Raw genomic sequence first — 19,542 nt, forward strand, 5'->3', positions numbered from 1 at the left:
ACAATGTTGTTTTAATTATACCCCAACCTGAATAGATTCCCATAACCTAATTCAGATCTCCCCTTCCAGCTTTTAGAAAATTACATGGTAAAAGTGGAAGATTCATTCAGCTGAAACTGAAAAAGTATCTAGCTGTAACATCACACAAAATATTCAACAAGCTCAAAGTCGACAAAAAAAGTACTAAATTCATTATCATTCTGATCTGAACAAGATGGAAATTCGTGAACAATGATGACACAATGTATCGAGGTTAAGAACACATGGAGTGAATGTCTGCACATGCATGCATGGGGGAGTGGGTTATCTCATGAAATAATGTCAGTTATGAATTGGCTAGCTGGACATGGGGGCACAACAGTAACTAAAACAAAAGGTACGAAGGTGTGCATACAAATACCAACATGGTAACTTCAGCAGAAAATAACACTGAGTATCATATTTTATTTCTTTCTCTCTTCAACTTTGCTCATTTTGCCAGTCTTACAGATAATTATTTCATTGCACTTTTCTGGTTGTCCAAAAACACGGCTGAAATAGATTGGAATTCCTGAAGTAACTTAGAAAGAAAAAGGCACTATTAAGAGTACGGTGGTCTCTGGAGTCATTGGATTGTCCTGACTCTGAGTAACTCCTTTCTCCATTTTCATAATCTAAAGTCTGTGATCACAGAAAAGATGAACATTTTCTTTCTCAACTGTTTACCGGCGGAAAGCCATTTAGAGGTGGTGCATGTGCAGGTTTTTTGGCTACAAAGAAGACACAGTCATAAAGATATTTTAACATGGAATGGTCATTTTCTGTGTAAGTTGATGGTACAGAGTTCTTTTCTACCTGAAAAAGAAAAGCAAATAATTTTATCACAGCACAGAATTTATGAAAATAGTACTGAAATTGTCAGACAAGAACACAAAAAAACTTTTTCTATATTACAGGACAAACAGGTTTGTTTCATAAATAAGGCAACATGAGTGAATCTGCAGGAGCTGGAAATAAATAAAAACACCAAATGCTGGCAGAACTCAGCAGGCCAGACAGCATCTATGGGAGGAGGTAGTGACGATGTTTCAGGCTGAAACCCTTCATCAGGAGTGAAGTAACATGGGATGTTTGAGGGGGGGGGGGATAAGAAGTGGGGGGAGGGATGAAGTAGAGAGCTGGGAAGTGATAGGCTGAAGGGAAATGGGCTATCATCAGGAGTGAAGTAACATGGGATGGTCGAGGGGGGATAAGAAGTAGGGGGAGGGATGAAGTACCAGCTCTCTACTTCATCCCAATCCCCACTTCTTATCCCCCCCCTCGACCATCCCATGTTACTTCACTCCTGATGAAGGGTTTCGGCCCGAAATGTTGTCACTATCTCCTCCCAGAGATGCTGTCTGGCCTGCTGAGTTCTGCCAGCATTTTGAGTTTTTGTTTCATAAATAGATGCTTTCCTAAAGGTTATAAATTATTTTGTTATGAAAGGTTTTATTCTAAATTGTGTTTTATCGATTTTCAAATATTGCTTTGTTTCATACTTTTTTATTCCATAGCTGGGTCCTATTTTCTGTTTTAGATATTCACATTCATTTTGTGATTGTCCTTTTTGAAATTTTTCCCATTCTTTTCCCCATGCCTCTTTTTGCCATATTTAATACTTAAACTATCTCAAGTACAGACACAAAAATACAGCGTTTGGTGGGTATAGTTTCATACATAAATGTATTGCACCTCTTACTTTCCCCAAATTTAACTTGTTGAAAAAGGTTAAAAGGAAATAATGAAAAATAGTTCTACTGGATGAATACTGAAGCAAAAATTATACTTTTATTCAAGTTATGCTTCTTGAAAAGGAATGGACTGAGTAAACTAATCCCAACTGCCTGCACATGGTCTACATTCCTCCATCCCTTCTGGAACACCACCGAAACAAGTCAACAGCAAGACACTATCTTCTTGGCACTATTCTCATCTCTGGAGCATTTGGACAATATAGACAATCCGGTACTCCAGCTGCAGATGGTTCCTTGAGTCCAAACGTAGATTGGGGGGGCTACTTTGTCAAGCACTTTCACGCTGTCCACCACAAAAGGCAGGATTCAAGTTCCTGGGTGTCAAGATTTCTGAGGATCCAACCCAGTTCCAACATATTGATGTAGTCATAAAGGCGGCAAGACAGCGGCTATACTTTATTAGGAACTTGAAGTGATTTGACATGTCAACAAATACACTTAAAAACTTCTATAGTTGTACAGTGGAGAGCATTCTGACAGTCTGCATCACTGTCTGGTATGGAGGGGCTACTGCACAGGACCGAAAGAAGCTGCAGAATAGGTTGTAAATCTAGTAAGCTCCATCTTCGGTACTAGCCTACAAAGTACCCAGGACATCTTTAGGGAGCGGAGTCTCAGAAAGGCAGCGTCCATTATTAAGGACCTCCAGCACCCAGGGCATGCCCTTTTCTCACTGTTACCATCAGGCAGGAGGTATAGAAGCCTGAAGGCACACACTCAGCAATTCAGGAACAGCTTCTTCCCCTCTGCCATCCGATTCCTGAATGGACATTGAAGCTTTAGACAATACCTCACTTTATTTACTACACAGTATTTCTGTTTTTGCACATTTTAAAAAATCTATTCAATATATGTAATTGATTTACTTGTTTATTTATTTATTATGCTTTATTTTATTTATTTATTTTTTCTCTCTCTCTCTGCTAGATTATGTATTGCATTGAACTGTTGCTGCTAAGTTAACAAACTTCATGTCACATGCCGGTGATGATAAACCTGATTCTGATTTCCCAGTAGCAACCCTTTTTAATTCAATTTCCAATTCCCATTCTGACCGGTCAGCCCCTGGCTTCCTCTACTGCCATAATGAGGCCACACTCAAGTTGGAGGAGCAACACCTCATATTCTGTCCAGATTGCCTCCAACCTAATGGCATGAGCATCATTTTCTCCAACTTCCAGTAACATCTCCCTACTCTTTTTCCATTCCCCATTCTGGCTCCTCTTGTACACCACTCACTTCTCCTCACCTGCCCCATCATTTCCCTCCAGGGACTTCCTTCTCTTTTTTCCCATGGTTCTGTCCTCTACTATCAGATTTCTTTTGCTTCAGTCTTTTACCTCTCCCACCTATTACCTCCCAACTTCTTACTTTATTACCCTTCCCCCTCAGCTGGTTTCACTTATCACCTACTAGCTCGTACTCCAACCACTCCCACCTACTTATTCTAGCTTCTGTCCCCTTCCTCTCCAGTCCAGATGAAGAGTTTTGGACCAATATATCAACTGTTAATTCCTCTCCAGAGATGCTACCTGATCTGCTAACTTCCTCCACACTTTGTGTGTATTCCTTAAGATTTCCAGCATCTACAGAATCTTGTGTTTATGAAAGACGATTCTTTATTGACTACAACTCTGCCTTAAATAAATCATTTTCAGACTCCAAGACCTAGGACACAACACCTTCACTTGCAATTTGATCCTTGACTTCCTGACCAACAAACCAAAATTATTAAGAATAGGCAGCCACACCTCTGCTGCAGTTATCTTCAATACTAATACGCAACAAGGCTGTATCCTCAGCCCTCTTTCCTGGTCCAAGTATGTTGACACCACAGCCAGGAAAGCTTACCAGGACAGGCTATTGGTGAAGTTCATTTCTGGGATCTTGAAGTGCTCAACCCTCTTGAATTGAATTGAATAATCTTTATTGTCATTATAAATAGATACAATGAAACTATGTTTAGCTTCCTCCCAGGCAATTAAATAATGTAGTAGATAAAAACAAGACAGTAATTAAAAAAGTATCAGTATTAAATAGTTAAGTAGCAGAAAATAAGTTGCAGCAGCACCAGAATATCATAGTAATGCACAAAGTGCCGTTAGTGCAAGTATTTGAGTCCTTGTGTGTGCTCACAGTTTCAGTCATTGTTCTGTGGGAGTGGTGTGATGGAGGCCACAGCTCTGGGGTAGAAGCTGTTCCTCAGTCTATTTGTTCTGGCTTTTAGTGTCCTGAACCTTTTGCTGGATGGCAGTGGGTCAAACAGGGAGTGGCTGGGGTGTGTGGTGTCTCTGGTTATGCTGATTGCTTTTCTCCTGAGTCTGCTTGAATAGATGGTGTCCAGTCCTGTGAGCTCCATCCTGACAATTCTCTGGGCTGCCTTCAACACGCGATGCAGGTCTTGTGGCTCAGTGGCTGTGCAGCTGGCATACCACACTGTTGGTCAGGATGGTTTCAATTGAGCTTCTGTAGAAGTTAAGCAACAGCTTTTGTGGGAGTTTGGCCTGTTTCAGCGTTCTGAGGAAGAAGAGTATTTGTTGTGCCTTGTTTACAAGCAGCGAGGTGTTGGTGGTCCATGTCAGCGAGGTGTTGGTGGTCCATGTCAGCTGTTCTGACAACATAACTCCAAGGAACTTGAGGTTTTCCACACTTTCCACTACCTCTCCATGTATATGGAGGGGTGTGTGTACTCTGTCCTTTGATCTCCTTAATTATCATCTCTTTTGTTTTAGAGTGTTAAGGACCAGGTCGTTGTCCTTACACCACTCCATCAGATGATTCACCTCGAGTCTGTAGGCTGTTTCAACCTCGTCTGAGATTAGGCCAACCACTGTGGTATCGTCCGCAAATTTAATTATGGAGTTGGAGATGTAGTTGGGGGTGCAGACATGTGTGAAGAGTCATGTGTGAATAGCCCTGCGGGGTACCTGTTTTTAAGATGAGGGTGGTGGAGGTGTGCTAACCAATTCTGACTTGCTGTGGTCGGTCTGTGAGAAAGTCCGTGACCCATGAGCAAAGGGAGGAATCAAGGCCAGGAGTGTTCGGCACAATCAATGTACACAACTCCCCTTCCTGAAGTTAATGAGATGCCCTTTTGTTTAGTTGACATGGAGTGAAAATTGCTACCATGACTCCACGTCACTCAGCTCTATATCGCGTTCCTGTACTCCATATCATAATTACTTCCTCAGGAAGCTAAAGAAATTGCCATACCTTTATGACCCTCACCAATTTTGATTCAAGCACTATAAAAGCAACTTATCTGGATGTATTATTGCTTATTATGGCAACTGCTCTGTCCATGCCTGCAAGAAACTGCAGAGAGTTGTGTATTCAGTTCAGCACACCTCAATAGATGCTGCCTACATTTCTCACTGCCTTGGTATAGTAGTAAACATAACCAAAGACCCCATCCATTCACCTGGACATTCCCTTTCCGCCTCTTTTCCATCAAGCCTAAGATGGCAAGGCCCAAAAGCATGTACAAGGACAGCCTACTACCCACTGTTATAATGAATAGTTGCTAGTATGATAAGATGGATTCCTGACCTCACAATCAACCTTGTTATAACCTTGGTACCTTATCATCTATCAGCATTGAACTTACTCTGTAACTGCAACACTTCATTATGCACTTTGTTATTGTTTTACCTTGCACTAGTTTTTAGTGACCAATATACACTCTGTGACCATTCTATTAGGTACCTCCTATACCTAATATAGTGGCCACTGAGTGTATGTTTGTAGTCTTCTGCTGCAATAGCCCATCCACTTCATGGTTTGATGTGTTGTGTGTGTTCAGAGATGCTCTTCTGCACACAATGGTTGCAATGCATTGTTATTTGAGTTACTGTTGCCTTTCTGTCAGCTTGAATCAGTTCAACCATTCTCCTCTGATCTGTCTCATTAACAAGGTGTTTTTGTCCACAGAACTGCTGCTCATTAGATGTTTTTTTGGGTTTTTTTGCACCATTTGCTGTAAACTCTGGAGACAGTTATGCACGAAAATCTCAGGAGGTCAGCAGTTTCTGAGATATGCAAACCATCCTGACTGGCATCAACAATCATTCCATTGTCAAAATCAGTTAATCATATTTCTTCCCCATTCCGATGTATGGTCTAAACCAGGGGTCGGCAACGTTTACCACTGAAAGAGCCAATATGGACCAATTTCCCACAGAAAACACTGGGAGCCACAAAACCCGTTTGACATTTAAAATGAAATAACACTGCATACAACGGTTTTTTTTTGCCTTTATGCTATGTATAAACAAACTATAATGTGTTGCATTTATGAAATTGATGAACTCCTGCAGAGAAAACGAAATTACATTTCTGCATGCAACAAACACATTTTGGACTCCAAAAAAAAGACGTTGGGTTGAAGTTTACTCCATAGTTAGCCTACCTTGGATCGAAAAATTAAAAGAAAGCGCACACTGGCGGGTGTCAGGCATTGGCAGTGGTGATGTATATTAAAAACACGCTGCTACACGCAGCGCTAAAATAATGACACTGCAGTCAAAGATAACTTTATTCGAACTAAACAGCCTTGCTTTAAAGCCTCCCTCAACCTGTCCCCGTGGGCGCGGATGCTCCAAAAGACACGTACTCACAAACCCCCATAGGTTATCTCCCTTAGCCGGAACGGTGGCTAATTGTGAGCCGGTTCGGATGTGCCAGGAAATGGGGTCTCCACAACATTTTATTTAGATTGTACAAGATCACCATGATCTTCAAATTTCGAATTACATTTCAAAAACTAACAAACCATGGGGAGCCGCAGCACAGAGATGAAAGAGCCGCATGCGGCTCCGGAGCCGCGGACCCCTGGTCTAAACAAATGAACCTCTCAATCATGCCTGCATACTTTAACGTAATGTGTTACTGCCACATGATTTACTCATTAGGTATTTGCATTAATGAATAGGTGTATTTAACAAAGTGGCCACTGAGTGTATATTAACATTTTACATGAGAATGTCGTTGGCATTGTAAGCTTGCGGATGACACCAAAATTGGTATGAAGTGGATAGTGAAGAAGTGGACCAAGGAATGGCAGATGCAGTCTAACCTGGATAAGCATGAAGTGCAGTTTGGGAAGTAAAACCAGAGCAAGACTTACAAGAGGCCATGGATAGTGTTGTACAACAGAGACCGAAGGATACCAGCAAGTATATAGTTCCATGAAATTCCCTCCTCACTAATCATAAATCTTAAAAAAATGATACATCTCTAATTATTAGCACTTGTGGAAAAAGTTATTTATTTTATGTTACTTTATTTAAAAGATACAGCATAGAATAGGCCCTTCCAAGCCATTGAAGCCACACCAGGCAGCAAACCCCAATGTAATCCTAGCCTACTTACAGGACAATTTAAAATGACCAATTAACCTACCGAATTGGCATATCTTTGAACTGAGGAAACCAGAGGAGCTGGAGAAAACCCATGCATTTCATAGGGAGGAACAAGACTCCTTACAGCTGATGTCAGAATTGAACTCCAATAACTTGGGCTGTTAGCAACACGCTAACTGCTGTGCTATAGTGGCAATTCGATTTTAACTGATATATTCACCAAATTTTCGTGGTTACAGGCTGATGAGTTTATTAATGATCCAGGAAGCTATCCATTGTACAGCGGTACACAGCAACAGGGATGATAAGGGTTCATGCCAGGTTCCTGGTATACCAGCTGGGAGGACAGGAGTTCATGCCAAATTTATTGCAGTTTCAGGTCATGGCAACATCCTCATCCATACATATGCTACCTCCTCTCATCATGTGTGGTAGGTAAAATAAAAATAAATAATATAGTGCAAAATCATGTGCTTAAATTGATTTATAAAAGAACTGGATATATATATATATTCATTGTCATATTTTTCATTCTTAAAATTATTCATAGTCAATGTTCTTACCTCCAATTTGAATCCATATTGAAGAATGCAATGCCTAATGTCTTCATAACTCAGTTCTATTGATTTTTCATTTGCCATATTCTCAAAATGATAGAGTAAAGGACCTAGGAGAAATGAGGTTGTTTGAGTAATAATCCATCAATTAATTTACAAGATAACAAGTAAAAAGGCTCACAGCACCACATAAATGCAGAGGAACTTGCATATAAAGTGGTTATAAAAGGAGAGTTTGGGTATCATTTAGAACATTTGTGATTTGTTATATTAGAAATATACATTGAACTTTGTCACACTGTTCTACTTATAGTATGTGAGTTTCATTTTGAAAATTCACATTCTTCAGCTACATTTGTAGTCCTTCCTGATCATTGCTTCCATTATAACACAATTGGCTTTATTTATAATCAACACTTAGAATGAAAATTAATAATCATACATTCTTTTAAGTCATTTTAATGATGTTCTGAAGCAGTTTCTTAGCATTGTCTTTCTTTCCACTTAAAAATGCTAAATTATTTTAATATACTATAGACATACGTGCTACCTTTGAAAACAGTATGTGGGGGTTTAAATTTTATCAACTGTTAACAGGAACAAAATACTTTCCCTGTTGATGTTATTTACTCCTACGGTATCAGTGTATTTTGGGGACAGTTGTTTTTTTTGCAGAAAGCTAACCATGATAGTCAATTACAATAGAAATAATTGGAAAAATATGTACTGGCTCAGAGGTAACAGAAGAGAATTTGCAATTACATCTATTATGGATGTTCTTTGTGATGGATATACAGAGGATCAGATGGAGGTCTTAGAAGTTTTACCATTAGTTACCCAATTAATAATCGCTGCATTTTAGGAATATAATGTTGAACATGTAATTATCACCTAAATTAATTGGTTTATTTCTGCACAATTATATTCAACTTGTAAAAATATAAATTATTGCAGTATTATACACATAGTAGTTTACATATTTCCACATAAAATAGAAGTTCCAAAAACTTTGGAATTCTCACTATGCTTTTTTACTTTTACCTTTGAAAAGTACCTGGATTTTACAGAATTCCTGTCTCATTCACATTGCTGGTATTCCCAGTTTTGAGCTAGTATCTTTGTTCTTTAATTAAGCTATTCATGTGCAAATTCCATTCAGTCTTCAGTAAATGGAGGTGAAAGGCAAACCTTACAAAGATTTTAATTTATTCAGCATTCAAGAATTTTGTGGATGAACCAAGATAAAATTGACTTTGGATATCATTTCCAATAATTGCTACTCCATGAACTGAGAATAGTTCATGTATGATGTGCTTTAAAAAAACATGCTTCTGATTTAATCCTTTTCTCTAGATTGCAAAACCAGAGCATAAACTTTTTATCACAAACAAGAGAAAATCTGCAGATGTTGGAAATCTAAACAACACCCACAAAATGCTAGAAGAACTCAGCAGGCCAGGTAGCATCTATGGAAGAGAGTATAGTCAACATTTTGGACTGAGACCAGCAGGACTGGAGAGAAAAAGATGAGGAGTAGATTTATAAGGTGGGGTGAGGGGAGGAAAAAACACAAGTGATAGGTAAAACTGGGAGGGAAAAGGGTGAAGTAAAGAACTGTGAAGTTGATTGGTGTAAGAGATACATGGCTGGAGAAGGGAGAATCTAATAGGAGAGGACAGAAAGCCATGGAAGAATGAAAAGGTAGGAGCAGCACTAGAGGGAGATGTTGGGCATGCAAAGAGATAAGGTGAGAGAGGGAAAAGGGGATAAAGAATGGTGAAGGCGATGGGGGGGGGGGAGCATTACCGGAAGCTTGAGAAATCGATGTTCATGCCATCAGGTTGGAGGCTACCCAGACGGAATACAAGGTGTTGTTCCTCCAATCTGAGTGTGGCCTCTGCGACAGTAGACTGACATTCCGACATGTCCGTTCATGGCCTCATCTACTGTCATGATGAGGCCACACTCAGGTTGGAGGAACACCACCTTATATTCTGCCTGGGTAGCCTCCACCCTGATGGCATGAACATCAATTTCTCAAACTACTGGTAATGCCCCCTCCCCACCTTCACCATTCCCCATCCCTTTTCCCTCTATCACCTTATCTCTTTGCCTGCCTATCACCTCCCTCTGGTGCTTCTCATACCTTTTCTTTCTTCCATGACTTTCTGTTCTCTCCAATCAGATTCCCCATTTTCCAGCTCTGTATCTCTTTCACCAATCAATTTCCCAGTTCCTTACTTCACTCCTCACCCTCACAGTTTCACACACCACCTTGTTTCTCCCTCCCCTCCCCCCAGCTTTTAAATCTGCTCATCTTTTTTTCTCCAGTCCTGCTGAAGGGTCCTAGCCTGAATCGTTGACTGTATGCTTTCCCATAGTTGATGCTTGGCCTGGTGAGTTCCTCCAGTATTTTGTGTGGGTTGCATAAACTTTTTATGTGGCCTTTTATGGCATTATTAATGTTAGGTACCCCTGATTTAATGTCCAGAATATGTAATATGTCATTACATTACACCTGTACCATTAAAATACAAAAATGGTTTCCCTATAAGGACCAGTTGTTAATCTATCACTATTTACTTTCTTCATTAATGACTTAACTGTTCATTTGGAAGAATGATCAATAAGTTCACAGATAAAGTAAAAGGATTGTGAAAATATAGGGAAATAAATAAGATTACGGGTTAATATTTCAAAAGTTGCATCTAACTTTGAAAAATATGATGCTGTTTGCATGTTAATGTCATTCACTCTTACATCATACAGACATACAACTCCTACACTGAGTAAATAGCCAAACGTTTTTAGATTACAAAGCATGTTGACAAACTTATCATTTAGGACTAAGATCAACTGAATTTTGTTCACAAAGGGTTGAAAATCCTTGGAAATTTCTGCTCCCAATGGCTATGGATGTTCAACTGCCTAATATATTAACAAAGTGAGATATACAGGAATTGAGAAGGAACGTTCATCTGAAATAGAGGACCAGCTGATTAATGAGAATATTAATGTTGGGAGGAGTAGTGAGAACCTTTTTCTTGTTGTTATTTCTAGTTATTTTATTATGGCCTCATTCTTCTGAGCTGTGATATGGAAACAGGAAATATTTCAAAGAAAGGCCAAATCAAAGTTGGGCTGAAATTACTTGCATTCCTAGTCTCACTGTGCCAAGCTCAATTATTACTTTTTCACACTCTTTTTTAGCTCGGCCCTTCCTCAGCATATTAGTCCACATCTCTGCTCCTCAGTCTTTTCATCAGAGCTGGACCATGTATCAGCTTTTTATGGTTTCTAGACCTCTACACTGAGAACAATTGGCACAATATGAGTTGCCATAAGCTTTCTGCATAGTTTGCTTTGAATTTGCAATGTTTCATTCTGTCACATCTAATTGTGACACTGTTAGTAAATCCACACTCAAGAGTAAATCAGTTGTATGATGAAAAGGTCTCTAACTTACAGAGGACCAAACGAAATAGCATTATTTCACCAATAACCACAAGCAACCACTGCACATCAAGTGACCATTTACATTCTGTTAATGTCCATTTCCTTTGGAGATTTCACCTCACATTAGCCTAAAAATTCACTAACTCAGAACAGAATGACTCAAACTTTTACAATTAGTCCTAATGACCCATCTTGATAATTTATTATTTCAATTTGTTTATGCTCCACTGAACTTACTTTATCTCAGTAAAGATGGAAAAATACAAGATTAACTCAGACTCTGATGTAGCAGTGTTGTTCCTAACCTAGCTTATCCAGCAAAGCCCTCTTTACAAGAGCTGCCCTACTAACTAATACTGCAAAAGACTAATAATACAACTACTCAATATAGGCTCTTCCATCAAAATCTTCGATATATTGGAAATATCTCAGGACGTAGAGGCTGGGAAATTTTTAATATTGACTCTTGACTCCATATCCTCATGACCACAGCAAATAACAAAGGAATGGAAATCTTGTGCATGATTACCACCTTTTACAGCTGATATACAACACTGGAACAAGACAGTTTTGAACTGTGGCTCTGGTCTCAATTTCTCAGTTTCATATTCATTTATTTATCACATGTACATAGAAACACACAGTGAAATACATCATTTGCATTAACCACCAATACAAACTAAGGATGTGTTGGGCCAGCCTGCAAATGTGGCCACATATTTTAGCACCAACATAGCATGCCCACCATGTTCACGAAAACAACAGAACAGCAACAAAAAAGCCCAGCAGAACAAGCCCAGTTCTTTTTTTACACACACACACACCCTCGAGTTTGCTCCCAGCACGGTCTTGTGTGTGTAACATCATGTGGATCAAAGGTAACCCCAGGACTGGCTGTCTTCAGCCACTGGTAGACTCACAGATTTGCAGACGTCGGGCTTTCAACTTCCCTCGTGGACTCACAGACTTCAACTGTTGGGCCTTGACTTCTGGGCTTCCATTCAACCTTTGGCTTTGATCTTCGATTTCGACCACAGGACTCACCAATGATGATGAATGATGACCCTGATGATGGGCGAGACCCTGAAAATCAGGCCCCCAGTCTTTGCCGATTCCCATACCTAGGCCATCATCATCGCTTGTACATCTTGCCCACATGGAATACTGTTCCTGAAACATGCCAATGACTTACTGACTTGGGATGGAGGGGTGGTGGCCACCAGTCTTTGTTCTTTCTGGTCTGCCAGCCCAACATCCACCTATGGGTGTCCTTTATCTTATGTCCACGTCTCTGGCCTACAAGCACTGAATAGAGACCCAGACTCTAGCCTGAGCTCTAACTTCTCTAGCCTGTGTCTAAACCTTAGCCTGACCCCCAACCTCCCTCCCTGACTCTAAAACCATCCCTATGAACCTAAAATACAATTAAGCCATGACCTTGACGGAGACCACAGCTCAGCGCCATCCTTACCTGAAATCCTACTGCCAAACGGAATTACACTGTGAGTGTGAAAAGGAAATTCTGTCTCTGCAAAAACTGAGCAGTTGTTACTCCTGCTAATGTCTTCGTAGAGGGAACTTCTCTCCTGCAGGCCCAGTCTGGTAGATGTGTTGCTCAGATCTGTACTGTGCAGTTAATTCAGTTCACCAAAGCCAGTATTAGGCCATACTGGTAATAGCACTTTGAAGTACCACCAGCATAATACTGCATCCTTACTGCCTACATTGCTTTTAAGTATTCCTCATCATGGATGAACACCAGCTTATCAGCCGAGGCAAATCACAGGCAGTAAACATGCAGAAAGTTTTCATTCTTCTTTTCGTAACTGATGTTATGAGGATATGGGGTCAAAGGTCAATGTCAGGCTGATGAAGCTACTGTACAACACAATTCTATAGGTATGCTGAATAGCAAAGAACAGTCAACAAAAATCAGGACTAAAAGATCTCACAACAAACAAACCAGATTAAATCTACACAATTCAGCCACATCCAATTGTAACTATGGCCAGATGTACAATGCAGAGGGGCAGGGAGGCACCTCAAAGATGGCAGAGGACTATGTGAGCATTAAAGACAAACCTGCTCGATCAAAGAAAGCTAATCTACAGGCAATTCAATTAATTCCACATGGTATTAAGAATTATCTCAGAGCATCCCCCTAAAAGACTGCGGGATGAGAAGTTTGCATTTTGCAAATCTGCCTTCCACAATTAATAATACTGTAAGCCAAGCTGTTGAAGGACATTTACATATTGGCACTAATGTAATAATATGAAAAATGCCTAGGTACATCTTGCCCATGAACAAAACAAGAAAAATCCAAACCTCTCTCTCCTTCCAAACATCAACAAGGTAATCAAGTGGTGAGCAAGTTCCTCATTGATAACTTTGCTGGCAATACTCTACTGCCATTTTCCCAGGTAAACTAGACACCAGATCCTTCTATTGCTTCGGTTGAAACAGATAAATTGGACAGACTTCAGAAGCTTGGCAAAGTAAAAATAACTCTGCTATCACGAACTTAACAATTGATCATAGGGCTCAATAAAAACAAAATCAATATGCTTCAAAGAGGGAAAAAAAACACATTGAAAACAGTTATAACTATTGATGGTCAATTGTCTCAGCTCTGGAAAATGATTGTTGGGAGTCCAAAGCCCAACAATCTTCACCTGCCTCAACAATGACCTTCCTGCTATCATAAGATCAAACTCAGAGTTGCACCTTCAGCCTAACTTCATCCATGCAAGTTTTACCCAGCTACACTAATCTGACTTGCCTACATTAGGATGCTGCCTGGCCTGCTGAGTTCCACCAGCATTTTATGAGTTGCTTGGATTTCCAGCATCTGCAGATTTTCTCTTATTTGGCTCTAGATGAATTGATGCTTTTCTAAATGATGGTTTCTAATATCTTCCAGAAAAGATTTCAGTAATTTGGCCTCCACTGCTTAAGTGGCATATAATTGCTGTTATCCTTTCTTTCCTTCTTAAACTATAGTACATTAGAAGTCTTCCAATCCTCGCTGCTATTCCTGTAGCCAAGGATTATGAAAATGATAGCAAGCCCTTTCATATTTCTTCTTTGCTTCTTTTAAAAAGTCTGGGATATATTTTGTCCAGATCTAGCAATTTACCTCAAATCAAAATCACTAAAGCTTTTCAAGCTTCCTTCATTTACTGTGCTTATCATGGATAATACTTGACTTTTTTTTAACTTATCCTCAATGCTAGATCTATTCTGTTCTTTGAATGCTCCCAAGTATTCATTAACAACACTTACCTACATACTGCACAGTATCTTATTTTCAGGCCCCAAAGACCCGCCCTCTTACATTTCTTGATTCAGTGGGCATTTTGCTAAACACCTCCATACAGATTAGGTGTGCAATTTTTAAGGTCTGTTGCAACCACAACATTGGACTGAAGCCACAAAAACTTAAAACATGCACCACCAGCTTCAAGGACAGCTTCCATACTGCTATAACACCAACGTCATATACAATAAAGGTAAATTCTTATCCTGACAATCTACCTGCACTGCACTTTATCTGTAACTGCAGCTATTATACCTGCATTCGGTATTGTTCTCCCTGGTATTACTTTAAATTATTTACGTTTTGAAATCATCTGTATGGATGGCTTGCAAAACTTCATTGTTTTTCACTGATAATAAACCAATACCAATACCATTTTCCAGTTCTGAACAAAGATCATTGAATTGATTTACTCTACACATATGCTGCCATGTCGGATAAGCATTTTCTACATTTAATCTATATTAGTCAGATAAGTTTAAAAAATATAGGCATACAAAGATACAAGGTGTGATGTAATAGATATTTAAAATAAGCCTGTATTCAAAATGACAGATTATAACGACTGGAACTCTGTGGAGTAAATCAAGCACTGTATAGGTAGCACAGCGGTAAAAGCAGGTTAGGTAATTGGAATTTTTCTTCTTTTCTCAGGTGACTGCAAACTTACTGAATTAGTTTCTGGTTGTGTTATGTGTGTTGTCACTGGATACATTAAAATGCATGACAAGCATCATGGTTCTGGCAGAAACCTTGGTGCATTTGTAAGTAATATAAGCTCTTAGACAATATTTTCTTTTTGAATACTTTTTATCAGTTAGGGAACTGACAAGGATGCTTCCCTTTCAGTCTGAAATGACTATTGCATTGCAAATTATTTTTAATTTTATTAGGACAGAGGTAGCAGTGAGCCAAGCCACTGTGAATCAAATTGCTAAAGGGATCACAGCAAGTTGAATGAATAAGTTCAGTCAACATTTTAATATACACATATAAAAATAATACACTGGATTACTTTAATATTAATAGTATGAAATAAATTAGTATTAAAATTCGACTTTTAATTTTGTAAGAGACACACTGGCAGAGAAAAGAAAGAAGTAGACATTAATACGATAAACCTATAGGAATCATAACCGATGGTGGTTTAATCCAAGAAATTATCATTTTAGCTTTGCCTCTTTGTTTAAAATAAAGTTACTCTTCCAATGAAAGTTCAACCCGAGAAGGAGACTAAACTTTGATTTCATTTCTTGTACAAAACTTTAAGTGCTAAGAATGTGCATTGGGTATTTGGGCCTGAATCTCTTGGGACTTTTTAATTTGTTCTAATTTCTATAAATTAATACCTATGTAAATTCTAAAATGAGATTTTGTTAAGAACTACATAGAACAAGGACTGAAGATTAAAAAAAGTTAATTTTAGTTTAGTTTCTTGTGCTCTCAAATGTAATCACGTTTTAATCTAAGAAATAAAACTCATACCATTTATATTTCTTTCCAGAAATACTACTTTTTGACTTACATTTCAAAAACACTATTTTGTTTCCTGTGCACATCATGTTGAAACAAATGAGACATATGAATAAAAAGGTGCTAATATTAACCGTATTATACTATTCATTTAATTTACATTTTCAATTCCAATTCCAAAAGTTGTGAAATCTGGCTTCCAGTGTGTCAACCTGATAACTGGTTTAAACTTTAGTTGACTATTATATTTCAATTTTGAATTTTTTGTTAAGAACATAATCCTTGCAGAAACAGATCAAAAAGTTGTCTCTGGGAGGTGAATATATTGTTTTTTTTCATTTCATAGAGCAAAAGGAAACTGATCTAACCTTGTATCTGAGATTTAAACAAAGTACAATTTCTAAGGATGGACAGTACTTATATGCAAACTTTGTTGATTGTGTAGTGAAATTACATAAAAGATTGTAGTGATTCTTCATTGACAACTAGTTTAAGAAAGAGTTATACTAAAACTGTACCAGTTAAGCACATTACCGTATAAAACAATCAACTGGCAATGTATCTGAACATGTCTGAATACATCAAAAGGTATTTAAATCCTCACTGATTAATTGAACAACATTTAATGTTTGTTCTACCCTCTCTCAAAGCAGACCAATCCAATTAAGAGAATTTGGAGAAGTGTAACAAGTGATAAAATATCCAGAGCTTCAAGTTATGAAGGCAACTCAGAATAAATTTTATTCTCTAGATTAACTAGAAAGGGAGATGTAATTATGACCTTTAAAATGTTTAATGATGAAGATAATTAAGAGATAAAGCTGAACATTTAGTTTAGAGTGGAAAGCATAGTTCAAGAGTAAAATTAAGGAGACTAGGAAATGGCAAGAAATTTCTCTCCACTTATTAGACATGTAAATATAGTAAAAAGTTGCATTAATATCTTAAAACATTTGGTAAAGGGGAGGTTTAAAAAAGTATAAGAAAAAGCATGGAATAAAACTATTCCTACGTTATTGGAACCACAAAAATACTTATAAAAAGCAATTGTATAATAATGAATACTATGGGTTAAACAATTAGATGTGCATATTTAGAAGCACAATCAAAGGATAATTACATAAAAATTACTAAGCATGGTAGGAGCCATATTACTCCAGCATGTCAAAAAAAAAAGAAGCCTCGTTGGTCCAAAGATATTTTTTAGCTATGCATTCTTTGGAAAACTTACTGAAATAGTGACAGGCTACCTTTCATACAAATGCATATACTGGATTCAATCAACAGTACGAAACATTCATTTAAAAATATTTAGTTCTAGCCCTTTGAGAACAAAATATATTAGTTAGAAAAATGTATAAAAATATAATTTTATGTCAAAAATTTAAAACTGAATAGTCCACATTCCTTAGTTACATATTTTACACTTCTCTAAAATATCTCTACAATATATGTATTTTCAATGTTAATTTAGTCTTTTAAATAAAAACTGTTCATCACTACTTCGATGAAAATGTCTGAATAAGCAATATTTGTATTGTAGCCTGAAAATGCCCCACTGATATCCCAGTATTCCTTTAAAGAGAATAAGATGCTGTATCTATATTTCTTCTCCATTCAAATCATTAATAAGTTCATAAATGAGCATTCATTATGATGATACACATTTTGGTTTATGTCACTTCTCCAATCTGCTTAGTTTATATATAAAATTAAAAAGTAAAATAAAACAATCTGCAGAATAATGGTCACCTACAAAGAGTCTTCAAGGTGCTTTCTTTATCAGGTTTTGCACTTTGCACGAAGTATTTGTGTTGTCTATATAAGGAAATAGGTGGAAAAGCATCAGAGGAACATAATTTAAAATACCACTAGTGCTCTGTTACATTTAATATTGTTAAAGTACATTTATTAATGCAGAAACCATTATGTTCACATTTTACTTTGTCATGGCTATCCCTCAAGGAATCAAGGCAGATGTGATCATTATTTCTGAAGAAAACAGAACAAGACATACAAAATGATTTCCTCAGTATATATATTCATGATCTGTCATTGTAATTTATACGCCAGAGGTTTAAAAATGGAAACGATCTAAACAGCTAACGCAGAATTCTTTTTTAAACAGTCCTTGAAACTGTTTTAAATGTTAAAACATTTCAGCCTTAAACCATGGGATATGTACTCAATTTATAATTATAATATTTGTCGATGTACAGTATAATATTTTAGATGGTTAGCAAAAAGTAATTTTTATATAAACATGTTATTCAGACAGTACTTACCAAGGTTTATCCATATTCCTCCAAGTTTCAGAATCTTCCATATAGTTTCAATGTAATCAATAACATTATGAGCTGTGTCAATAAAAAAACATGTTGCCACACAATCCCATGCATCTGTTGATAAAATAGGAAGACTTAAGTAAATATTTCTCCCATTTTTATAACAATTGCTAATGGAAGAAAATAAAGGCTATAATATAAAACTCAGATTCGGTTGCATCAAAACAGTCATTATAATTCATGCTGTTAACTTATATTTGTAACATACATTATCTTGAGCATACAAAAACAAGGGACTATTGGAAAAATGAGTAATTATATCAGATTATACCAAAGAAGATACTGCCAAAATCTCATATATGGGGCGGTGTGAAAATTGGATAGGAGATGCAAGACAGACTAACTATACTTAAAATGAACAAGTATCTGATCTGTGTTGTTGGAATTGGTGGAGTTGGATATTGTAACAATGCTCACCATAAGGCTTAGCTGCTCCATTGATATGGTGTTGCAAAGAAACACAACATGACAAACGTAATACTCTTATTCACACAGGGACACAAAGACACTCTTCCAAGGCAGTCAACTTCAATCGTGAAAAAGTTTTAGAAATGAGAATGAGGGAAAAAAAAAGACACTTAGAGAAACTTAGTGATAAAGGAAAGTCAGCAGAGAACTCTCAAAGGGGAATTGTCCAACTAACCAAATTGATATTATTCAATAGGAAGAGAGAAGGCAAACAGAGCGAATGCAATAAATTTTCAAGCAGAATTTGATAAGGGCTCACAGAAAAGACAGATTAACAACATTGAGGCCCAATGAAATTCATCAATTAGTAGCAGAATGAATAGAAAAGTGAAAGTAGTGGTTAATGGCTATTTTTCAAACTAAAGATTGAATCTGAATCAGAATCCGTTTTAGTATCACTGGCATGCAGTACATCCTGAAATTTGTTGTTTTGTGGTAGCAGTACATTGCAATGCATAACAACAACTATAAATTACAATAAGAAACATACACACACACACACACACACATATATATATAAAATTAGTAGAGTATAAAAAAGCAAAAAATAGTAAGGCAGTTTACATTGGCTTGTTGTCTATCAGAAATCCAATGGCAGAGGGGAAGAAGCTATTCCTGAAACATTGAGTATATGTCTTCAGGCTCCAGTACCTCCTCCTTGATTGCAACAATAAGAAGAGGGCATGTCCTGAGTGATGGAGGTCCTTAATAATGGATGCTGTCTTTTTGAGGTATTGCTTTTCAATGCTGGGGAGGCTTGTGCCTATGATGTAGCTGGCTGAGTTAATT

The 19,542-nt window shown here is 37.6% G+C and overlaps 1 protein-coding gene across 2 annotated transcripts in view; it reads right to left on the minus strand.

The window, feature by feature from the left end:
• Positions 1–408: 408 nt before the first annotated feature.
• Positions 409–19,542, minus strand: part of carnmt1 (carnosine N-methyltransferase 1) — a 47,649-nt gene continuing 28,515 nt past the window's right edge. For both annotated transcript variants that reach the window (XM_059969720.1, XM_059969722.1), the window contains exons 6-8: positions 18,226–18,339; positions 7,699–7,802; positions 409–834 (exon numbers count right to left, since the gene is read on the minus strand). In XM_059969720.1, the coding sequence (XP_059825703.1) occupies positions 694–834; positions 7,699–7,802; positions 18,226–18,339 (359 nt within the window). In that variant the 3' untranslated portion in view covers positions 409–693. The remainder of the gene's footprint in view (positions 835–7,698; positions 7,803–18,225; positions 18,340–19,542) is intronic.

Source organism: Hypanus sabinus, chromosome 5 (assembly GCF_030144855.1).
Source record: "Hypanus sabinus isolate sHypSab1 chromosome 5, sHypSab1.hap1, whole genome shotgun sequence".
Classification (NCBI taxonomy): domain Eukaryota; kingdom Metazoa; phylum Chordata; class Chondrichthyes; order Myliobatiformes; family Dasyatidae; genus Hypanus; species Hypanus sabinus.